Source organism: Sus scrofa, chromosome 9 (genome assembly GCF_054392235.1).
Source record: "Sus scrofa isolate SSC_HxYL_T2T_F1_AM1 chromosome 9, Sscrofa_HxYL_maternal_Yorkshire_Landrace_v2.0, whole genome shotgun sequence".
NCBI classification, from domain to species: domain Eukaryota; kingdom Metazoa; phylum Chordata; class Mammalia; order Artiodactyla; family Suidae; genus Sus; species Sus scrofa.
Window position 1 is genome coordinate 129,525,746 of NC_139391.1, and position 23,917 is coordinate 129,549,662.

The 23,917-nt window shown below is 37.9% G+C and overlaps 1 protein-coding gene across 50 annotated transcripts in view; it reads left to right on the plus strand.

Annotated features, from left to right (window-relative positions):
• SMG7 (SMG7 nonsense mediated mRNA decay factor) overlaps positions 1-23,917 on the plus strand; it is a 78,253-nt gene that overhangs the window by 3,241 nt on the left and 51,095 nt on the right. For 20 of the 50 annotated variants that reach the window (XM_084977934.1, XM_084977939.1, XM_084977941.1 and 17 more), the window contains exon 2: positions 23,063-23,201. The exons of the other annotated variants lie outside the window; for them this stretch is intronic. Coding sequence is in view for 12 of the 20 variants with exons in the window: in XM_021063785.2 (XP_020919444.1) it covers positions 23,086-23,201 (116 nt within the window). In the remaining 8 variants the exon portion in view is untranslated. The remainder of the gene's footprint in view (positions 1-23,062; positions 23,202-23,917) is intronic. 50 annotated transcript variants of the gene reach the window in all.

Sequence of the window (23,917 nt, forward strand, 5' to 3'; positions counted from 1 at the left end):
CTACTGGGAATAGAGAGGGGAGGGCAGTATAGGGCTGGGAGGATGGGAGGTACAAACTACGGGATGTAAGACAGGCTGAAGGATGTATTGTTCGACACAAGGAATGTAGCCAATATCTTGTAATAACTGTAAATGGAAACTAACCTTTAAATTGTATGAAAAATTAAAAATAAATCTGGGAGAGACTAGAGAATGTCTTCGGGGAAGCATTATGTTCATTTTCTTTTCTTTGATGAAAATGGAACCATTGGTTTTTATAGACATTTGTGGAGGATGATGTTGAGTATTGCTGAGTGTGGTTGTGGGTATAGCAATTATTTTCTGTGACCTTCACTTTAGGAAGAGTTTTGTTGCCTGCCTTTCTGAGTGTGTAAGACCATGACTGGGTAATTTTTAGACTGCACGGCTACAGTCTTCCTTCATGTAGATGAAAATTAGTCTTAGCTGAATTAATTTGTTAGCGAAAATGAGCTGGGGTGTCTGGTGTTGAAATGGTGGGGTGATGGCAGACCAGGGAGTAAGATGGCAGTTTCAAAAGAGTCAGAAATGAGGATATGAAGTAAGAAGCATCAGTAAGACAAAGAGAGGAATTCAGCATCAAGGGGATGCAGTAGTCTTGAGTTGTGGATGAGGAGGGTGGGAGAAGGGTGAGAACAGACCAGAGAGGAGACAGTAGGTGAGGTATAATATTGTGCTTTAAAAGCATTCAAAAGGATAGAAATATGGAAATTAATATGTCAGAGTTGAAAAAACAGGGGTAATGGAAATATTCAAGTACCACTTAGGGAAGACATCATTGAAGTTGTTTTGGAAGATGAGAAAACAATAATATAAATAATCATAGCCATCGAAAATACCGGTCAGAACAAATCTGGTTATAAAAGATGGCACTGGTGCCACTGAATGACATCTGCCATGGTTGCGGAAGGCAACTGTTCACACTTTCTTCAACTTTGCTTTCTTCAGTTTTCTCTTTTTGTCTTTTTATTGTATCGTATTTTTTTTTTCCTTTTTATGGCTGTACCTGAGGCATATGGAAGTTGCGGTATAGGTCGAATTGGAGCTGCAGCTGCCGGCCTACACCATAGCTACAGCAACTCCGGATCTGAGCTGCATCTGTAACCTAAGCCACTGAGCGAAGCCTCAGAGACAGCATCAGGTTCTTAACCTGCTGAGCCTCAGCAGGAACTCCTAATTTGTTTTTATGTTAAGGGTTTTTCCGTGGGATCCACTCAAAGTTGATCCTTGGTGTTAGATCACTTTACAGGGAAGGCCTACAAATTGTTTTGTTAGAGTTTTTTTTTGCATGATACCTCCATTGGTGGAGAGGCTGCATTCCAGCAGCAGACTTCTTTGTCAGAAACTTTATTGCCAGAAGAAGAAATAATATAACAGCCACAATGTTTTTTCTGGGACAGCAGAAAAATGGCTGTCATTTAAATTCTAATTAAAATATCCAGTATATTGTGAGTTAAAATGTGTCACTGTAAATCTTGGAACAGAGGGAGACAAAGGGAAGTGGTGAAACTGTATAAATTAGCAAGCAGAGCTTTATTCTAGCCTGGGGAGAGGAACAGAGTAGTGGGAGCATTTGGAAGAAATAGGCGTACCAAATAGGGTGGGCTCCAGGTAATGAAAGCATGCTGGACTGGCTAGTCACTGTCTGTGGAAGTTTCAAGAAACCCTATAGCACAAACATATTAATTCACATGGTCAAGAAGTCTTCCCCTGACCCATCCATCTCCATCCCCACCCCCATGCCCAGGATTTAAAATAGATTTGGTCCCAGAAAGTCAACCATACATGGCTGATTTACCAAACATGGTAAAATAGTTTGGAGAGAAAAAAAAATGACCCTCTCTTGAGGCTTATAGGTCTATTTTTTTGTTAAGTGTTAATAGCATTTTACCTGCTTGGGTATTAATGGGCCAGATTATTTTAGCAGTTAATTTCCGTTTGCCTTGTGGTTTCAGTTGGATTCAAAATGTATACTTCCTGTCCTAGCCTATGTTTCTGATAGCTGCTGTATTTTACCTTCATGGTAGATGAAACACTTGCTGAGTTTTTGTTTTGTTTTTTAAGATGTTATAATCAGATCTGGACCTGCTAGTGTCGTAAGTTTGTCATGAAGCAATTTTTGGGGTGGAAGGGAGTTCAAACCTGAAAAGGGCTAGTTTGTTTTATAGGGAGAAACACTGTTTGCAGCTGCCAGCTACATCTCTAACCATGAGTAACCTTTTAGGTTTTTGTTAACGGTAGCATGGATGAGTACCCAAAAGTTTAGGTGTGTTTATTTAACCCATTGATCTTTTTCATAGAATAGACTATTAAGCACATGTCTTTTGGATAGTGGAATATTCATCTGTATGTGGGTATTTTGGCATATATTTATCACTTATTGCTGTTTAAGTTTTATAATCAAGCTCTAAGTTATAACTAAGAAGATCTGATCAGCAGTTATAGGAAAATACAGGGTGATATTTTGGCAAACATGTCACATGGTAAGTGAGAACTTGTAACCAACTCCTTTCTTGCTAACATGTAAGTGGAGCTGCTTAGGCAGGTTGTTTTCACCTTCCCTGAGACCCAATTTTTAAGTCAGTGGGAAGAGTAGGGGACTTAATTTTTAAGAAAACTTTAGGAGTCTCAGGTAAACTGGGTAACAGTTTTGTTCTGGACTTTTTTTCTTCACTTCTTCATTTAGAGCAGGGTTTGTGCTAGATATTTCCTTGTTGTGGAAAGCAGTCTTGTGCATCAAAGGATGTTTAGCAGCAACCCTGGCCTCTACTCACTAGGTGCCAGTATCATTCTTCCCCATTGTGACAACCAAAAATGTTTCTACATGTTGCTAAAAGTTCCTTGTGTGTGCTTATTCACTTACCTTCTTTTTCTTATTTTCTCCTCTTTCAAGCCGCAAAGTATTCTTAAGCCTTCTCTTAGCAGTTCTTTCTTAGGTAGTAATAGGCTAGTTACTGTGTTTAGACTTTACCCAAAAAAACCTGTACATGTTTTAAATGCATTTTTTAAAAAATTGTGTTTTATTTTACTGGCAGTTATTGAATGCTTATGTCCAGAGCACAATTATAGGGGCTTTGCCTATGGGAAACTCAAAGATACTAGAGAAAGACATTTGAATAACTGTAATAGTTGATGAACTGCTAAGTGCTGTGATAGAGAAACTGGTACTGTGTAAGTGTAGGGAAAAAGAACTTATTTCAGCAGAGTTGGAGGTAGTATGAGGAAGGTATCTTGGAGATGAGATTCTACCTGGGTTTTGAAATACAAATGGGACTTTAAAAAGTGGATATTGAGTAAATTGCCATTTCAGGCAAAAAGAACATCTCATGGAAAATTTTATTTACTCCCATTTTAATATATGACATTAGAATTTTGGTCAGGCCTTTCTAAGATTTTCTTAGATAAAATAGGTTATAGACAGAGAAGCAGAGATTGCGAAATGACGGTTCTGAAGACTTGACGGCTGTTATGTGTCTCAGAAAGGGAAAAGCAGTTTGGTTAGTAGAGTCCTGCAGAATCCCTTCCCTTGCCTCTGCTCTTGATTACGTATTATTCCTCCAGAACTTATTTCAGATGTGCTTTTTTTCTTTGTCTTTTTAATTATTCCCTTTACTAGTCTTCTCTTTTGTGGACCAGACTCAGTTTTCTCTTAAAAATCCTTTCTTGTTCCTGTTTTCTCTTTAAGCTCTGTCCTTCCTTACCTTTCTTTTATGGCTAACAATTTCAAGTTTGCCCTATACTGTGTTTTTCCTTCTATTATCTGCTTTTCCTTAATCCCTTGTAATCTAGCTACTTTTCCTTAGCTCCCTATTAGAATTAATATTTCCAAGGATGCCAAAGACCTGATGGCCTGATTCATCCATATATTGTTTTCTTTTCTGTATCGCACTCAGGCTTTTGCTTTCCTTTCTCTAGGTCTTTTTGTATCTATCTCATATCCATCCATACATCCAGTCAGTAAACATTCAGTTTGGTGCAAGATATATCCCAATATATATCATTTGTTCCTGGGGATAAAATGAGAATATTCTCTCAAATAGTTTAACCAGGGCCACGAGTTAAGTACATAATTGCCACATAGTTCATAGCTGCTATGATGTACACACAAGGGACTTTGGGAACTTTTTGAACTCTGTTGTTTTTAGCACCAAGATTCTGATTACCCTGATTTTTTTTTTTTTTTTTTTCTCCTATCCCCTCAGCATGCAGAAGTTCCTGGGCGAGGGATCAAACCTGTGCCATAGCAGTGACCACTCTGGATCCTTACCCTGCTGAGCCACAAGGGAATACCTACCCTGCCTTTTATTTTATTTTTCTGGTCCATCTCACTCCACTTATGGCATAAAGAAAGGCATAGTCCTATTACTTTGTTTTCTTTCAACATTTCTTTTCCTCAGAAATCACAGGACTTTTGCTATCACTTCATCATCATCATTTAAAATCTGTCAAGCACCTACTTAGTATAAATCATTGTGCTGAGTCCTGTGGAGACAAATTGGTAAAAGATATACCTGCCATTCATAGAGTTTATAAACTAGTTAATGAAATAGACATAAACAAATAATACATAATAAAGTACAGTTAAGTGTAGTGGTTTAGAATATGGTCTCTGGGACAGAACTGCCTGGATCCAAGTCAGAGCTTACCACTTCCTAGCTGTGTTACACAGGGCAAGCTGCTTAAGTTTTCTGTACCTCAGTTTCCACATCAAAAAAGAGGCTCATAATAGCACCTGTCTCATAGAGTTACCTAAGGTCAAGTGATGAGTTAACATGTAAGTGCTTGGGCTGTTTCTGGCATATAGTAAGCATATAAGTTTTAGCTATGGATAATGCCTAAACATTAGCCACTGGCACTGATTGATCTGATAATTTTGCGCCTCTGCCTTCCTGACAGTTCTAATTTTAGAAGTCTTTCTGTCACAGCAAACTCAGTATCCTTAGAGGTAAACTCTTGCCCTTTTCTTCTCCCTCTGTCCCTCATGTTTTCTCATTTTCCTCATCAGTGTTGCCACTCCCCATCCTCCCATTTGGGTTGAAAACCTTGCAGTCATCCTTGAGTTCTCCCAGTTTTCTTCACCCTCTTCCACATGTACAGCACTTTGGAAATGTTGCCTTCCTATTGCTGCTGCTTTTCGTTTCCAGCACTGTCACTTGCTGTGCAAACTGTTGAAATAGTCTTCACCTCGTACCTTGCCTGCAGTCCTCGCAAGTAGCAGGAAGAGAGCATTGACTTGAGGTTTTGAAGCACTGCCCACTACTTTCTCTATTTTGAACCAATAGTATTTCTGGGTCTTCATTTTTATTTTATTTTATTTTTGTTGTTGTTGTTTTAGGGCTGCACCCACGGCATGTGGAGGTTCCCAGGCTAGGGGTCAAATTGGAGCTGTAGCGGCCGGCCTACACCACAGCTATAGCAATGTGGGATCCAAGCCGTGTCTGTGACCTACACCACAGTTCATGGTAACGCCAGATCCTTAACCCACTGAGCAAGGTCAGGGGTCGAACCTGCGTCCTCATGGATGCTAGTCAGATTTGTTTCTGCTGAGCCATGACGGGAACTCCTGGGTCCTCATTTTTTTATCTTTGAAATGGGACATTGATCTTATAAAGTGGTGGTCAGTATTTTAAAAAACAAAGCAACGAAAGTTGACATACCTTTACCAAATTCTGGTTCTCCATCAGACCCCACCACTTGTTCTCCTGCCAATTAATCATTTTCATTGCTTCTAAATTACTGTTCCTGAAAAGTATTTGCATTTGGCTTTTCCCGGTGTCAGCTCCTTAGTGTAGTAGCATTCTTGGCCTTCTGTAAAATAACCCTCACATCTACCTCTGTTGCATGATATCTCCTTAGCCTTTTGAAGCGAATGAACTCTCCTACCCAGAGTAATCTACCCATTGTCTTCTAAACATAATTTATCCATTCCTGCTTTAATCTCTTTTCCAAGGCCTGTAGGAAGTACCATCCTATACTCTCTTAAGCTTCTCCTTCTTGGTGAAAATTTCTTGTCCACCCTGGTGATTTCTGCATTCGTTGATTTTATGTAGCATTTCCTATCCCTTAGTCATTTGATAATTATAATTTCTTAAATTTGTAATGACCTCTTTTTCATATAAGCGAGTTATTTCTGCAGCCAGACTGAGTATGATAGAGATCATTGTCTCAGCAGTTTTTAAGTGTACAGTGTACAAAATGGGTGTCGAGTAGAGTTTTTATGCTTTTGTTTCATTTTTGCAAAATGTTGGCGGAATACTTACGAACGCCGGTGCAAAGCTCTAAGAATATAAAAGCAAATGAACTGGTTTTAGTTCCTTAGGATAGTGTTCTCCTGGGGGAGACGGATGTTGCTCAGAGATTTCATTATACTGTCAGCCCTCTCTGTCTGTAGGAAAATACTGGGGGGAAGATACACAAAGTTCAAAAAGTAGAAGTTGAATTTACCAGGTATAGGCAACTTATGTACATAGTATATACATTGTATTTTCAGTTATTTATGTAGCATTTACATTGGATTAGGTATTATAGGTAATCTAAAGATTTATATAGTTTACTGGAGGATGGAGAGGATGTATGAAGGCCGTACGCAAATACTATACCATTTTATAAAAGGGAATTGAGGAGTTCCTGTCATGGCTCATTGATATCAAAACCGACTGGTATCCATGGGGATTCAGGTTCAATTTCTGGCCTCACTCATTGAGTTAAGGATCCGACATTGCCATGAACTGTGGTGGAGGTTGCAGACATGGCTCAGATCCCGCCTTGCTGTCTCCGGCCACCGTGTAGGCCGGCAGCTATAGCTCTGATTCAGCTCCTAGCCTGGAAACTTCCATATGCCACAGATGAGGTCCTAAAAAAAAAAAACCTCTGGGGGTCAATCCCCTGCTGATACTGAGGGACAGCTGTATTGTGGTAAATACCAAGTTAAATGTTTTCGAGGGATGCCATGAGTATACTGGAGGAAGTGGAACTTTTACTGCCTGGGAGTTCAGAGAAAGCTGGAGTGGAAGCCATAAGCTCAGTCTTAAAGGATGAGTAGGATTAGTCAGGTAAAGAAAGAAGGGAAGAATGTAGCAGGCAGAGGAACAGAATGAGTAAATGCCTGGGGACAGTGTGTTGGAGGAACTCTTAAGTTTCATTCTGCATTTCCTTTGGGAGTCTAAGGTTCTTTCAATAAACCTGGTCATTAGGTTTATGGGAAAAGTTTATATTTAAATGGCTGATGGTTGTTGTATATGTTTCTACTAGAATATGAAGACACAAAAGAAGTTTATATAATTCCTCCAGTACTTCCAGTTACAGAAAGATTTGTTTCCTTCCCATATTTTATAAAGTAGCCTTGTCTTAAGCAAAAATTATTTATTTGGAACATTACTAAATTGTCACATGGGGAAGAGAGTCTTAGTGAATACATGTAATTCTGAAAATAACTTTGAGATTGATAGGACTTTTTACAGATTTTTTTTTTTTTTTTTTTTTGGCCATACCAGTGGCATATAGAAGTTCCTGAGCCAGGGACCAAACCTATGCCACAGCAGCAACCTGAGCTGCTGCAGTGACCACACTGGGTCCTTATCCCAATGCACCGCAAGGGAACTCCCTATAGAATTCATACCTCTTGAGATCAGACGTGGAGCACAGGTGGAGGTGAGCAAAGGAGCTTTGTAGCATTGGGGGGTGGCGGGGACTGGGATCAGAATATTAATTGAAGTCTCTTTGGATATAACTTTTTCAAATCTGTCATAAAGAAAAAAATTTTGTGGACCTTTTTGATACTATTAACTTTATTTTCATAGTTCTTAATGGCATTTTTCCTTCTGTAATAGCTGTCTTAATTGAGAAGCATGATTCTAAAATCTATTATATATGCTATGTTAATATGTTAAGTTTGTTTCCAGAAAACTCCATGGGTTCACTGACCACACAAGCTGGGTCCTTTTTCTATCCCTCCTCTTCCCAAAGGCTAGTATTTCAGTATTACATTAGTTGGGATACAGTATATCAGAATGTGTTTTACTGCCTCTTAAAGGTCATGAATTATTATTTAGTTTTTTATCAGGCAAAACAACTTAACCAAATTTTCTTTGTGATACAGTGCACTTGGAAGATGGGTTAAAGGTATGCTTACTCGAAAATTTTTTCAAATTCTTTTTACTTTAGATAATCAAAATACTGTTTGAAATCATTAATTTTGCTTTGTTTTTCATGAAAAAAGGTCAGACTGTTTTGAGAAGCACAACTCAAAGGTTAAGGCAGATTCATCATAGATTGTGGTTTATAACAGAAAAGGAAAAAAAGTTAAATGTTAGTCCTTTGCTTAATTAAAAATATGTTAATTCAGAGTTCCCGTTGTGGCTTAGTGGTAACAAACCTGACTAGTATCCATGAGGACACGGGTTCAATCCCTGGCCTCACTCAGTGGGTTGAGGATCCAGTGTTGCTGTGACCTGCAGTAGGTTGCAGACATGGCTCATATCGGGTGTTGCTGTGTCGTAGGCTGGCAGCTACAGCTCTGATTCAACCCCTAGCCTGGGAACCTCCATATGCTGTGGGTACAACCCTAAAACAAACCAATATGTGTGTGTGTATATATATTAATTCAGTTGTAGGTGTACCCATACTGGGATTTTTTGGCTTCTTATGAAAACAACATGGGGTGAGTTGAATGAGCAAAAGCCTTTGGATTAAGATTGGCCTAATTTGTATTTAGGTTGTCTTGAGTTCAGATACCAGCTCTGCTATGTATAATAATGTGACCGTAAACCTCTCCCTTTAGGTTTAGTTCTTTGCTCTGTATTTTCTTATCTATAAAATGATAAATAAAAATCAGAGCGGTTATAGCTCCGATTCCACCCCTGGCCTGGGAACCTCCTTATGCCACAGGTGTGGCCCTAAAAAGACACACACACACACACACACACACACACACACACACACACACACACAAGACAGTGATAAAATTATTGGGAGAATCACATGGGAAGATACATATACAAAATCCACCATAGTTCCAGGTGGATGAAGAGCCTACTTTATGCATTGTTTTCATTTTCTACATTACTGAATGTGTTAGTATTTACCTTAAAACTTGTTAATGTAGTCTTTGAATTGGTTGGGAGCGATTACGCCTTAAGTGGCTGTAAGGTAGTTGAGGGTCTTCGCTGTGAAGTGGGCTGCTTTATTCCTTAATACCATCTTACATTTTACTAGTGCTTATACTTTTCAGAATGCTTTCATATAATTGTCTTATTTCACTCTTCTATGAAATAACCTTGTATAACTGGATTGGCATATTGTAGAGAAGGAAAATGAGTACCTAGTTAGTGGCAGAGTTGGGATTGGCCTTAATTTACTCTCTTTGTCCACTGCACACTCTTGGGCAGTGCACTTAGGAATGAAAAATTTCCATTTTGGTATCTGTTTGCCATTGATACTGTCAAGTGGTGTAATGTATGTAATTTAGATGGTTCACAATTAGTGGTTAGAAATTCGTGTATCAAAAACATTTCTTAAAAGTTACTTTAGCTTTTGAAAATTTCAAATGTAATATAGGTCTAGCCCCTGGCACTTTTAACCATCCAGCAAAGTAGTACATACTTGTTTTATTTATTTATTTATTTAATGTATTCCTTTTTTTTTTTTTTTGGCTAGGGGTCGAATCAGAGCTGTAGTCACCGGCCTATGCCAGAGCCACAGCAACGCGGGATCCGAGCCGCGTCTGCAGTCTACACCACAGCTCACGGCAACGCCGGATCATTAACCCACTGAGCAAGGGCAGGGACCGAACCCGCAACCTCATGGTTCCTAGTCGGATTCGTTAACCACTGCGCCACGACGGGAACTCCAATGTATTACTTATTTTTTTAATGGCCACACTCCAGGGATATGGAAGTTCCCAGGCCAGGGATTGAGTACAAGCTACAGCTGTGATCTGTGTCACACCATATCCTTTAACCCACTGCACCACAGCGGGAACTCCAGTACATGCTTATTCTAAACAAAACAAAATCCAGAAAATTTTAAAAGTGATTATCTAGCAGTGACAGAGAGTACTAATTGTTGCTGGGACAACAGGCATAAGTGTGGACCGTTCCAGGCACACAGGAACTTATGGTCGACCTGCGATCCAGGGTTATTTTTTTTTACATGTATACGAACATGTTCACATACTTGAATGTACATACATCCAAATGTACTTTTAACAACTGGAATTGGGCTAAATCATATAGTTTTATAATCTTTTTTTTACACTTAACATTTTATCAATGGCATATTCATAATTATCTATGGCATCATTGGAAACATCAGCATACTGTTTTGTTGTATGGGAGTACTTTAATTTTCTAAACTGTTTTCATAATGAAAATTTGTATTGTTTCTAGTACTTTATTATACTTTTAAATGCTATAATGAACATCCTTATATACACATATTCTTGTGTATGCTTATTTAAATGACAAGGTAATACACATTTTAAAATGTTTTGTTTAAGTAAATAGGTTTAAGGTCACATTTAAGGTAGGCAGAATAAAGCACCCCCCAAAAGACAACTGCATCCTGGTCCCCCGAACCTTTGACTGTCTTGTTACATGGCAAAGGGGAATTAAGGTTGCTAATCAGCTGGCTTTAAAATAAGGAGGTTATCATGGATAATTTGATGGGCTTTATGTAATCACAAGAATCCTTTAACTGTGGAAGGAGGCAGAAGAATCCAGACCAGAGAGAGCTAGCATCCTGTTGGAATGGAAGGGGGTCACAAGCTAAGGAATGCAGGTAGTCTCAAGAGCCAGGAAAAGGCAGAAACTGGGATTCTTCCCTAGAGCCTCCAGAAAGCAGCATAGCCATGATACCTTGATTTTAGTTTACTGAGACTCATTTAGGCTTCTGACTTTCAGATCTATAGTAGAATATAATTTGTGCTGTTTTAAGTCATTGAATTTGTGGTAGTCTTTTAACAGCAGCAGTAGGAAGATGGTACATGGTACATATTGCCAAAAAATACCAGAAAGTTTATACTGTTTATTCTGGCCCTTGCAGTGTTTAAAAAGTACTTGTTTCTGTACATCGTCACCAGGAATGAAGGTCTCATGCATTTCACCTTTTTTTTGAAGCAGACTCCTTGATGTCTTTATTTGTATTACACATAGACAAGTCTATCCATTTCCCAGAGTATATTCCTCTGAACATGGAAAATGCATACATGTTAGCATTCTCAGTATTTCCAAGGCAAAATAAATGTATGAATACGGGATTAAAGTAGGTTTTTTTTATTTAGGACTTCTTATTTCTTATAATATACTAATGTGTATTATATACCTTCAAGGAGGTAGAGTTTGGTGTTTCCAAAGCTATGTCACATCTCTTAGGACTGATGTTTTCTTGAAGCACTCATTTGAAAATGCAGCTTTCCCTTTTCTGTTTTTTTTTTTTAATCTGTTAACCTTTCTCTTTCGTATATTAACCTTCACATATGCCACATTATATCTTAGCCTTTGTCTTTCTTCAGAATTCTTCTACCTCTAAAAGTTTTACATTCAACCTTCCATTTTGACCACCACCTGATCCACATTAATCCAACTGCTTCTGTTCAGAACTTCCAGATGTTGAGTCTAAACTTTTTCACTATTAGTCACTTCCTGCTTTTTTCTTTTCTTCCTCCTCCTATTTTTGTTCTTCCCTTCTGCCCATTTTTAGACATGACTTTAACCTACTGTCTTACCAGTATACTCACTCACTTTGTCCTCCCAGCTCACTTGTCTGGGGAAATCCACTCTGATGATTTTGCAAATATGCTTCTTTGGGTATTATGGATAACCTTGTTGGAAAAAAATTACAGATCAGCCAATTGCTGTTTAAATGCATAGTCTTCCAGATATGTTCAGAATAATTCTTATACTGAAGACTTTTATCTCTAAGGAGATTTACCTTGTCCATATGTTACTCTACTTTTAAAAATGGAGCGTCGTTATCAGAAAGTTTAGGCTGATAATCCAAATAAGAACAGTGGCCGAGTATAGCACTTAAAGGTATAGTGATTTAAGATCAAGGCCTTTACTTTCTGACGTCCTGAATTTGAATACTGGAAATACGATCTTGAATAAATTACCTGACCTTTTTTGATTACAGTTTCCTCAGTGGTAAAATGGAGATATATGTTTCACAGGGTTTGAGAAGGAATAAATTAGATACCAGAGTAAAAGTCCTTAGCATGGTGTTGTATATATACGTGGTTAAAAAAAAAAACAAACCCAATGAATTGAGTTACTGTTATTAATTAGAAGCAGTGTATTATTTGGCATATAAAAACCTCACATTCTTTTGAAATTGTCCTATATTATCTTTAATGGATTTCTTTAGTTTTTTTTTTTTTTTCTTTATGTGAATTTATATGTAGCAAGTTCTGGGACTGTGATAGATCACTGAATCAGGGACAATCCTATGAATATAAGTGCATTTGACTTTTGGCCATTTAATTTTTGATCTTCTCAGACAACTAGAAACAGAACTTACTGTGGCAGTTTATTTATATGATTGGCTTTAAGGAAGAGAGGTGGGATGAGGATGCTGTGATAGATGTTATAAACTGTCTTGAAGGAAACAATTCCAAGGGCCTTTAGAGACTGTTCTATCTATAAGCTCATTTCTTGTAGAAGGTACTGTTGTTTTATGAAAGTATTATGACCTACACATTAATGTGAAGAGTGTGTGAAGGAATGGCAGGACAGAGGCTAGAGAGGTGATCAGATGAAAGATGATTCAATTCGGTATGGTTTGAATATGACCCTGAAAGCCATGGCAAGTCATATAAATACTTTAAATAGGAAATGACAGAATCAGAGGGAGAAAGACCATACTAATGAGTTAGAAGAGGTGATTATTTAGGGGGTTCCAGGTGAGAAATGATGGAGGGCTAGACTTAGTGACTGATCTTTATGTTCCATCTTCATAGAAGAAATGGTTGAAATAGACACTTTTCTTAATGGGTTCCTTTTTCAAAAGTTTCAGGAAGTTCCCGTTGTGGCTCAGCGGTAATGAACCTGACTAGTATCAGTGAAAACACGGGTTTGATCCTTGGTCTGGTTCAGTGGGTTAAGGATCTGGCATTGCCATGAGCTGTGGTGTAGATTGTAAATGTGGCTCAGATCCTGTTATTGTGGCTGTGGTGTAGGCCAGCACCTGCAGCTCTGATTCTACCCCTAATCCGGGAACGTCCATATGCTGTGGCTGTGGCCCTAACAGGGCAAAAATAATAATAATAATAGACATTTCAGGCTCAAATGTGGACATAATTTCTCTTTATGTTACTTATTTCAGATATTCAGATTCCCAAGTGAGGTAAGATGAAAATGAGGCAACAATTTGAATATGGGAATTACAACCATGTACTATAAAGTGAGTTTTAAAATGATGTAATGCAATATCAAGCTACTAAAATAACTTCCAAGTTTCCTTCTTTCCTAAACTTGTTACTTCCACTGTTTCTTCATACCTAAGATGACAGTCTTTTCACTATTTTTGGCAACTGATGTGAAGCTACAAGTGATGGCAAAAATGTGTCAGCATGAGTAATTCTCTCCTATTTTATTATTTATTTATTTATTTTTACTTTTTAGGGCTGCACCTGTAGCTATTGGAAGTTTGCAGGCTAGGGATCAAGTTGGAGTTGCAGCTGCCAGCCTATGCCACAGCCACAGCAATGCAGGATCCGAGCTGCTTGTGCAACCTACACCACAGATCATAGCAATGCTATGTCCTTAACCCACATCCTCATGTTTACTAGTCAGGTTAATAACCTGCTGAGCCACAATTGGAACTCCCTCTCCTATTTTAAATGCTAATAGGGAACTGCTTTCATTTGTGAGGATTTACTTGTTTTTGTGTTGTATTTAGAATGTGTGTAGTCTATGCTGATTTTGTGGCCATGCAGATATATCCTTTAATATGTCTTTGTGAAACTTTGAAAGGAAACCTTGAGTTACTAGCTTTTATTTTTAATAATTTTGGTATGTTATTTTATGATCTTATAAGAAATGTTTAGGAATCATTTTGACCTATTTGTTGTTTGAAGGGCTTCTTTTTTTTCTTTTCTTTCTTTTTTTTTTAAGGACTGCAAACCTGAGGCATATGGAAGTTCCCAGGCCAGGGATCGAATCGGGACTGTAGCTGCTTGCCTGCACCACAGCCACAGCAACGCCAGTCCCAAGCCACGTCTGCAACCTACACTGCAACTGACAGCAACTCCGGATCCTTAACCCACTAAGCAGGGCCAGGGATCAAAACCTGTGTCCTCATGAATACTAGTCAGGTTCATTACTGCTGTGCCACAACAGGAGCTCCTAAAGGGCTTCTTAATAATTATGCTCTAGACCTTCTGCCTTATGGGTCATGGCTTAGCTTCCAGTCACTTGTAATTTGGCAATACTAACATGCCTTTTGTTTTTTCAGTTCTAGTATTGAGGCTTGAAAGAGTAGCAGGTTTGATGACTTCAGAGAGAGACTGCTGGTTTGTGTGCTTTTGACGTGATTACTAATAAGCCAACAGTTTCATTTTGTGCTGGACACTATTCCAAACACTGTTGATTAGTTCTGAGTCCTCACAGCAACCATATGAGGTATTATCGGCTTCATTTTATAGAAATGGTACACAGAGTAGCAGAGCCATGATTTAAACCCAGGAATCAGGCTCCAGAATCCATGCTTTTAACCTTTTAACGTATGATACTGCCTCTATAGTTTTAGTTTCTTACTTACTTAGAATTGGATTATACAGTTTTGCTTTTATTTTATTTGTATGTTTATGTTTATGTAATATGTTTACATAAAACACAGTATACATATCTTATATATGTATATATAGCCTGAGCAAACTTTTCTCATCAATCTCAAGCTTCCTGATGCCTTTAATATTTGTAAAATAATAAGGGAGAGAGCAATATTAAAATATTATTTCAATATTTGTAAAATAATAATAATAAAACTCGTTTAACAGGAGGAGTAGGGAAAGTTTGTTTTCCTTTTAAATTTGAAATAAATTAGACTGCTTCAAACTATCTCACTGACTAGTTGGCCTGCTGCTCACTATAGCTGCTCTTTTTAAAGTTTCCATCTTCGGTATTGCTACTTAAGTACAGTCTATTTGCCAGGACCCTTGGGGATACTAAGAACCAGCTACTCTGGGGAAAAATAGTTCTGACCCACCAGGACTAATAGGACAAGTGGAGAATGACTTGCCCGTTTTTGTAACTTAAGCACAGAAAACTGGAGTTTCCTTTTCCTTACTGACTGGGTAGAGCTATTACATAGAGATGTTCCTAGATAATATGTAACTTCAAAGGGAAAATTCATTGTGACTTTTTAAAAGTAACAGATTACTAAAGTTTTTATATGTGGCCTGAGGTCTTTGAATTTGCCATTTTCCTGCTTAAACACATAGTTACCTGAAATTGACTAGGACTGTGGTTTACTGAAGAAAAAAGGCAGTCTTCCTCTACTTAACTCACAGTCTAAACTTTTTCATGTCACTTCACGTTGTCTTTGCAATGTTCCTTCTTGCAGAAACTCTTTCTTTGAGTCATCTTAGAATTTTCTCAGGTAAATGACCAGATGTTTCTCTTCTTTCTTCGTCACTTGACTTTGTTCACCTTTGTTCCTCTGTTAGCATTTGAGGAAAAGGCTTTCTCTTAATTATCTTGGTACAACTTCAGAGCAATACTTAGACTCAGTAAATGTTAACTAGTAATGTATGAGATCATACTTGCTGCCAGCATTTTATCTTTTTATTGAGGTATAGTTGATTTATAATATGTCTCAGGTATACAACAGAGTGGATTCTCAGTAGTTAAAGATGACTCCACTTAGGGTTATAAAATGTTGGCTGTTCCCTGTGCTGTACAGTATATCCTCGTAGCTTATTTGTTGTATACATAATAGTTTGTACCTCTTAATCTCCTATGCCTGTCTTGCCCCTCCCCACTTCTCTCTCCTTTGGTAACCACTAGTTCTCTATATCTGTGATCCTCTTTCTGTTTTGTGTATATATTTGTTTGTATTTTTTAGATTCCACATATAGGTGATATCATATAGTGTTTGCCTTTCTCACTAGGCATAATAGCCTATAGGTCTGTCCATGCTGCAAATGGCAAATTTTTATTCATTTTTATGGCTGAGTAGTATTCCAGTGTGTGTGCATATGTGTGTCTTTATGCATTCATCTGCTGACAGACACTTAGCTTACTTCCATATCTTGGCTATTGTAAATAATGCTGCTTTGAACATTGGGGTACAGGTATCTTTTCAAATTAATGTTTATACTTTCTTGGGATATATACCCAGGAGTAAAATTGCTGGAACTTAAGGTAGCTCTATTTTCAGTTTTTTGAGGAACCTCCGTACTGTTTTCCACAGTAGCTGCACCAACTTATATTTCCCCCATCAGTGTACGAGAATACAAGAGTTCCCTTTTCTCCACATCTTCGCCAAATTTGTTATTTGTGTTTTTGTTTGTTTGTTTGTTTTCTATTTTTAGGACTGAACCTGCAGCATGTGGAAGTTCCCAGGCTAGGGGTTGAATCGGAGTTGCAGCTGCCAAGCTATGCCACAGCCACCGCGATGCCAGATCTGAGCTTCGTCTACAGCTCATGGTAATACCAGATCCTTAATCCACTGAGCGAGGCCCCCGTCCTCATGGATACTCATCGGGTTATGTAACCTGTTGAGCCACAATGGGATCTCCCTTTTGTGGTCTTTTTGATGATGGCCATTCTGACAGGTGTGAGGTGATACCTCATTATGGTTTAATTTGCATTTCTCTGATGATTAGCAGTGTTGAGTGTCTTCTTGTGACTGTTGGCCTCTGTATATCTTCTTTGGAAAAATGTCTATTCAAGTCTTCTGCCCTTTATTAAAATTGGGGTTTTGGGTTTATATATATATATATATATATATATATATATATAGATTTGTATGAGCTATTCATATTCTTTGGAAATTAACCCCTTGTCACATCATTTGCAAATGTGTTCTACCATTTCTAGGTTGCCTTTTTGTTTTGTTGATGGTTTCCTTTGCTGTGTAAAAAGCTTTTTAGTTGAATTAGGTTCTGTTTATTTATTTTTGCTTTTGTTTCCATTGCCTTAGGAGACAGATTCAAAAAATATTGCTCTGATTTAGATCAAAGAGTATTCTGCTTATGTTTTCTTCTAGGCATTTTCAGGTTTTCAGTCTTACATTTAGATCTCTAATTCATTTTGAAGGGTTTTTTGGTATATGGTGTGAAGTATTGTTCTAATTTCATCTTTTACATGTAGTTGTGCAGTTTTCCCAGCACCACTTATTGAAGAGGCTGACTTTTCTCCCTTGCATCTTCTTGCCTCCTTTGTCATAGATTGACCTTAAGTGTGTGGCTCTATTGTGTTCCATTGATTTGTGTGACTGTTTTTATGCCAGCACAATGCTGTTTTAATTATTGTATCTTTGTAGTATAGTCTGAGGTCAGAGAGCACCATTGCTCCAGGTCTTTTATTCTTTCTTAAGATTGTTTCTGCTATCCAGAGTCTGGGTTTCTATACAAAATTTTAAATTATTTGTTTTAGTTTGATGAAAAATGCCATTGGTATTTTTATAGAGATTACACTGAATCTGTGGATTGCCTTGGGTAGTGTAGTCATTTTAACAAAATTAATTCTTCCAGTCCATGAGCACTGTATATATTCTTTTTGATGTGATTGTTAATGAGATTGTTTCCTTAATTTCTCTGACAGTTTGTTGTTAGTGTAAAGAAATACAACAGATTTCTGTATATTAATTTTGTATCCTGCAACTTTATTGAATTCGTTGATGGGCTCCAGTGGGTTGATGGGTTTCCTTAGGGTTTTCTGTATATATAATATCAAGTACTGAGACTGGGCATCCTGGTCTGGTTCCTAATCTTTGAGGAAATGCTTTCCTGATACCTTTACACTTCTATAATTTCTTCGAACATCTAACATCACGTGCAGTAGCGAAAGGCTGAAAGCATTTCCTCAAAGATTAGGAACAAGACAGGGAAATTATATTGATCTTTTAAAAGAATCAGCTTTTGGCTTTTGTTTTCTGTGTCTTTGTGTTCTGCTTTTCATTATTTCTTTCTACTTAATTTTGGTTCAATATGCTCTTCTTACAGCTTAGGATAGATGCTTAGATCAGTTCGGGAACTCATGAACACTGCTTTTATTGAATCCTGCACATTATGTTTCCATTTTCATCGCATTTAAAATATTTTCAAATTCCTTTTGCGATTTCTTTTTTGACCCAGTAATTATTAAGAATTTTTTTTTTTCATTTCCAAATGTTTGAGGACTTTTCCAACTCTCTGTATTGATTGTAGTTCTCTGATTTTAGTTCTTTTAAATTTCTGGAGACTTTTTTTGTGGTTCAGCATATGGTCTGTCTTGGTAAATGTTCCATGTGCACTTGAAAGAATGTATATTTTTCTGTTGAGTAAAGTGTTATATAATCACCGATTAGATATGTTTGGTTGATAGTACTGATCTAACATTATTAGTTTTCTGTCTCAGTTCTACTGAGAAAGGAGTTTTGAAATCTCCAAATAATTGTAGACTTACTTATTTTTTTTTCTGTTTGGTTTTTTTTTTTTTAATCTCTTCTATTGGTTTATTAGTCATGTCCCTTTTTTCATCCTTTTTCTCTTTCCATTGAATCTTTCCCCTGTTGTTATTTGCCCCATTACATCCCATAAAAACACATTATGTATATTCCATCTTAAAAACTTTTCTGATCCTCACATCTCCCTCTCCTTTTCAGATAAAGGTGTCTAGACTCAGTTTTACTCTCAGTTCCTTTCTTCCTGTTTTCTGTTGAAGTCAGTCCATGGGCCCCTGCTTCTCTGCCCAAATTGTTCTTAACATGATCCTTGGTGATTTCCACATACTGAATCCAACAGTGGGTTCTCAGGCCTCATATTACTTATTGTGTCGGCAGCATTTGTTGATCCTACCCACTTTCTTGAAGCTCTTTCTTCATTTGGCTTCCAGGACACCACAAAACTTCTGCATATTTTCCTCCCTCCCTTCAAGTCATTAGTTCTCAGTCATTTTATTGTTCCCCTGTTACCTCTAGCCTGTATATGTTGATGGCTCCCAAATAAATTTCTGTAGTCCAAACCTTTCCTTTAAATGTCAGGCTCTTTAATTAACTGCCAGTATATATTCATGTGGGTGTATAATATCTTAGAGTTATCGTCATTGTAAAAAGTAGCAGCAAGTGGTTATATAACACTGTGTGCCAAGCACTGTTGTCTAGAGTGAACTCTTCCCCCTACGCTTACTTGTATTATCTTCCTTTTGCTAGTAAAAGGCAAATCCCCATGAACCATTTTTGGTTTCTCTCTCTCTCCCTCCCTCCCCCTCTCCCTCTCTCCCCTTCCTCCCTCTCTTTTTTTTTTTTTTTTTTGTCTTTTTGTTGTTGTTGTTGTTGTTGTTGTTGCTATTTCTTGGGCCGCTACCGCGGCATATGGAGGTTCCCAGGCTAGGGGTTGAATCAGAGCTGTAGCCACCTGCCTACGCCAGAGCCACAGCAACGTGGGATCCGAGCCGCGTCTGCAACCTACACCACAGCTCACGGCAACGCCGGATCGTTAACCCACTGAGCAAGGGCAGGGACCGAACCCGCAACCTCATGGTTCCTAGTCGGATTCGTTAACCACTGCGCCACGATGGGAACTCCCTCCCTCTCTTTTTTATTTCACTCAACAGACGCTGTTGGTCAGAGTCTGGTCACATCTTACCATCTCTGTGCTGCCTACTGGTCCAAGCCAGTGAATGCTCAACATAGCAGCCAGGTAGAACCTATTAAGATCTAGGTTAGGTCATGGCATCTCTTTGCTCAGAATCTCCAAAGGTGTCCCATCTTTCAGACTATCTAGGTCAAGTTGGATGACTCAGTCATCCTTTGGCTCAGCCTGACCTGAGTGGTCCAGGATGGCCTCCCTCAAATGTCTGGACCCTCAACTGGGATGGCTGTGATAGGTGGGAAGACTTGTTTTCTCCTCCTCCTAAGTGGTTTGTCTCCTCAGCTCTGTAACATTATGATGAAATTACAAAAGGGCCCAAATGCACAAAAACTTTTCAAGCCTCTGTTTGTGTCACATCTCCTAAAGATTGTTGGTCCAAGTAAGTCACATGCCCAAACCTTGGTCACTGTGTGAATAGAATTCACAATGCACAGGTGCCAGGAAGTGCGTGATTCGTTGGGCTCCATTAATATAATAATCTTCCATAGGCCCTCTGTGATCTGTATCAGGTTTAATTTGTTAGATTATTTGATTTTAATGCAGCACCCCTTTATTTATGTACTACAGTAATTTACATATGTTTTTATTTTGTTAAGGCAGGCAGTATCTTTAATATTGTTTTTGGCAGAGTTAGTTAACTTGTTGCTAACCCATGTTACCCTCCTACTCCAAATTGGGAAGTTGTACTTAATTTTTCCCTAACCTAATTTATAACCTAATTTATAACCTGCACATTGTATACAGGGCTGTCAGCTGTTTTTTTTCCAGTCTAATTTATTCTCCCTGTTACCTATTAGAGGATATAGTTATACCCTTATTTTCTTCAAATGGGCTCTTTTGTACTTTGTCATGTCATGCTGTTCCTATCTCAGTTATTTTTCTCTTATTCTTAGCATTTATAGTAAGTCTGGTTTTTTTTTTTTTTAATAATACTTGTTTTAATTCTAGTGCCTACTCATTTTTGCTTTTATGTCTTTTATGTTCCTTTTGTTTGGAATTCTGTTAACCTTCACTTAAAATTATAAGTATGTACAAGCCTTGATAACTTCTTTAAGGGTAGTCTTAACTGACCATTTATATTTTGAAATAGTTTTATTAAAAATTGCCTTCCTTTTATTTTTCCTTTTACCTATAAGGCATTTAGTTATTCATTTTTAATGTGTTAAATGAGTAGTTTATATTATCTTGTATTTTATTATTTTATTTCAGGAAAGCACGAGGGTTGTTGTAAAGAATGCTTTTTTTTTTTTTTTTTTTTTTTTTTTAAGCATTAGGTCCAGTAGTGTTGAAAATGATTGTTCTGGCATACATCATCTGATTGGATAATCTGTAGTGCAGGAAACGTGTAAAACGACATCATCATAGTGAAATGAGGGCTATCATAGAGGTGGACAGTAAGATGCACTGGGAGCGCTTCGCCAAGCCAAGTCCCTGTTATAGGAAGTGCTGAGCCTTAGAATACAAGAAGGGATTAACCAGACAAAGAGGGAAGAGGGCAGGCATTCCAGGTTGAGTGAAAGAACATGAATAAAGATACTGAGGGACAAAATAGCAAGGAACTAAAAATAATTTAGTTTTATTGGGTCATAAAGTGTATAGTGGGAAGCTTTGGAACCTTACATGCTATGCTAATGAGGTTTTGTCATGAGGTATTTTCTCCTTCTTTTCCACTGAAGTACAACTAAAGGTGCAGGTGATTGAATATGTGCTTTTGAAGTATGGAGACAAAATCCACATAGACCTACTGCACGTTTGAAATTTCTCTTAAGATTGGTGTTCTATGAATAACTTTGTTTTCTATAATTGCTTAATATGCATTCTTCAATTTCATAACTTTAACATGAGGTTAATAGTAGCATTTTTTCTTAGGATTGTTAGGAAAAGTGATAATACCTATAATGATGACAATAACAATAGCTAACAGTTTTCGAGGGCTCACTTAACAAGGGACAATCCTTGGTTTTTTATTTTTTATGTAATTTAATCCTCAAAACATCTCAGTAAAGTAGGTACTTTTATTATCTCCTTATTTCTGACAAAACTAGAGCATAGAGAAATAATTTTCCTAAGGTTACATAGCTAGTAAGTGGCAGAACATGGCTTGAACCCAGTCAGTCTGAATATAAGATACTTAACTCTACTGCATTATACTCCCATTCTGTGAGTTCAGGTGTGTAGAACATTTAGCATAGAATCTTCCACATAATAATTTTAAGCAGTTTTAAGTATTTTCAACTTATTTTGTCCAGATCTTTGAGTTAAATTGATGTCCCTAAGAAATTGTGCTGTGTTTTCCCTGTGGCTTACGTTATTCTCAGCATGTCTTTTTTTTTTTTTTTTTTTCGGTCTTTTTGTCATTTCTTGGGCCACTCCCATGGCATATGGAGGTTCCCAGGCTAGGGGTCGAATCGGAGCTGTAGCTGCCAGCCTACGACAGAGCCACAGCAACGTGGGATCCCAGCCGCGTCTGCGACCTATACCACAGCCCATGGCAACGCCGGATCGTTAACCCAGTGAGCAAGGCCAGGGATCGAACCCGCAACCTCATGGTTCCTAGTTGGATTCGTTAACCACTGAGCCACGACAGGAACTCCATCAGCAAGCCTTTGAATGCAGTGTGACTCCCAAGCCCATTCCTTTAACCACTACCTTCTACTGCCTCCTCTTTCCTTGTTGGTCTGTCTCCACATTAGAATTTAAGTGTGTGGTAAGAACTATAATGTTTTGTTAATCATTGTGTATCTAGTCCTTAACACTGTATCAGGCACTTAGAAATGGCCAAGTCATTGTTCAGTGAGTGTTATGAAGATCTGAAAACCTGCCACTTTCAGCTGTCTTAGAATTTAAGGATTATTTATACCATCTATAACTGTTGTTTAATTGCTGTACATGTTTTTCCTTCCGTAAGCAGTCCAGTTTGGACCAACCATCTGCTGCTGTCTACAGGGTGCTCTCACCTTGGTACTACAAGAACCCTGCCGGGTAACTGGTATCTGTCTTGTAGAGGTCACTCAGCTTTCAGACAGAGAGGGAAATTAGGGTAACACCTCAACCCCAAACTAGAGTGTTAGAAATAAACAAAACAGTATGTGTTCTAAGAAACTAAATATAAAAAGGAATAAAAGCTTTGATATTTTTTCCTTTGCCTTTGACATTAGATCATTTCAAATAAAAAGAAAATAATTTAACTTTCTTTAAGGGGTTCTCTGTTATTGTGGGTTAACTCATATTTTCCTCCTCTCCTCTATCTAGAATGTCTTAAACCATTCTACCTTATGAGAGATTGGATGTTCTTGCAGATAGTCATTGTGGCAGAAAACGTTTCATTTAAGTCCCAGATGAGGACCGGGAACTTGAAATCAGAGGAGCATCTGAAATCAAGTAATATTAGGTAGGATAAAAATTACAAGGGATTTCTACATGTTTGTATTCCTTTTAGAGACATATTTTAAAGTATTCATATACTGTCAACACTGGTAGAAGAATTAGAAGCTTTCTGAAGCATTTGATGTTGGCCAGGATGGGGGAGGGAAGTACTAATTTTTTTTTTTCTTTTACTTATGTGGCTTCATAAGAACTTCGGCATGTTTACTTTGTCATGTGCATTTATATCTTATAGTACAAAGAAAATTTTTAAACATTTACTAAAGTAAATTTAAGAAATTTTATATATGTAGTCTCTCAATATTTATGATAAACATAGGGACATGTGATTTATCTTGTAGATTATCCTTGAGAATAAAAATCCCTGTTTTGGGTTATTTATGTAGCAGTTTGTTTGAGTTCAGGAAGCATCAGTTCTTGGTTCTGAATGTTAGCCTGGACTCAGTCAAGCCTCCTAGCCATATGATGGTGTGCAGGAGAAACCTTCTCTAACCATGCAGTGAGTTGGTAACTCTTGTCACAGCACCTTGCATCTGTTCACATGGCAGAGTGTGAAGGTGCTTGACTGTAGAGGTGGACGTTTAAACGAGAAGTGATAGTTGCCCCTAGAAGTTGATACCGTGACAGTGACATCTGTAACCAGGCTATTCCAGAAGACCTCCTTGTGAGCTCTGGAGCCAGATTGCAGGGTGGAACCTAAGCCCTGCCACTTCCTACTTGTTT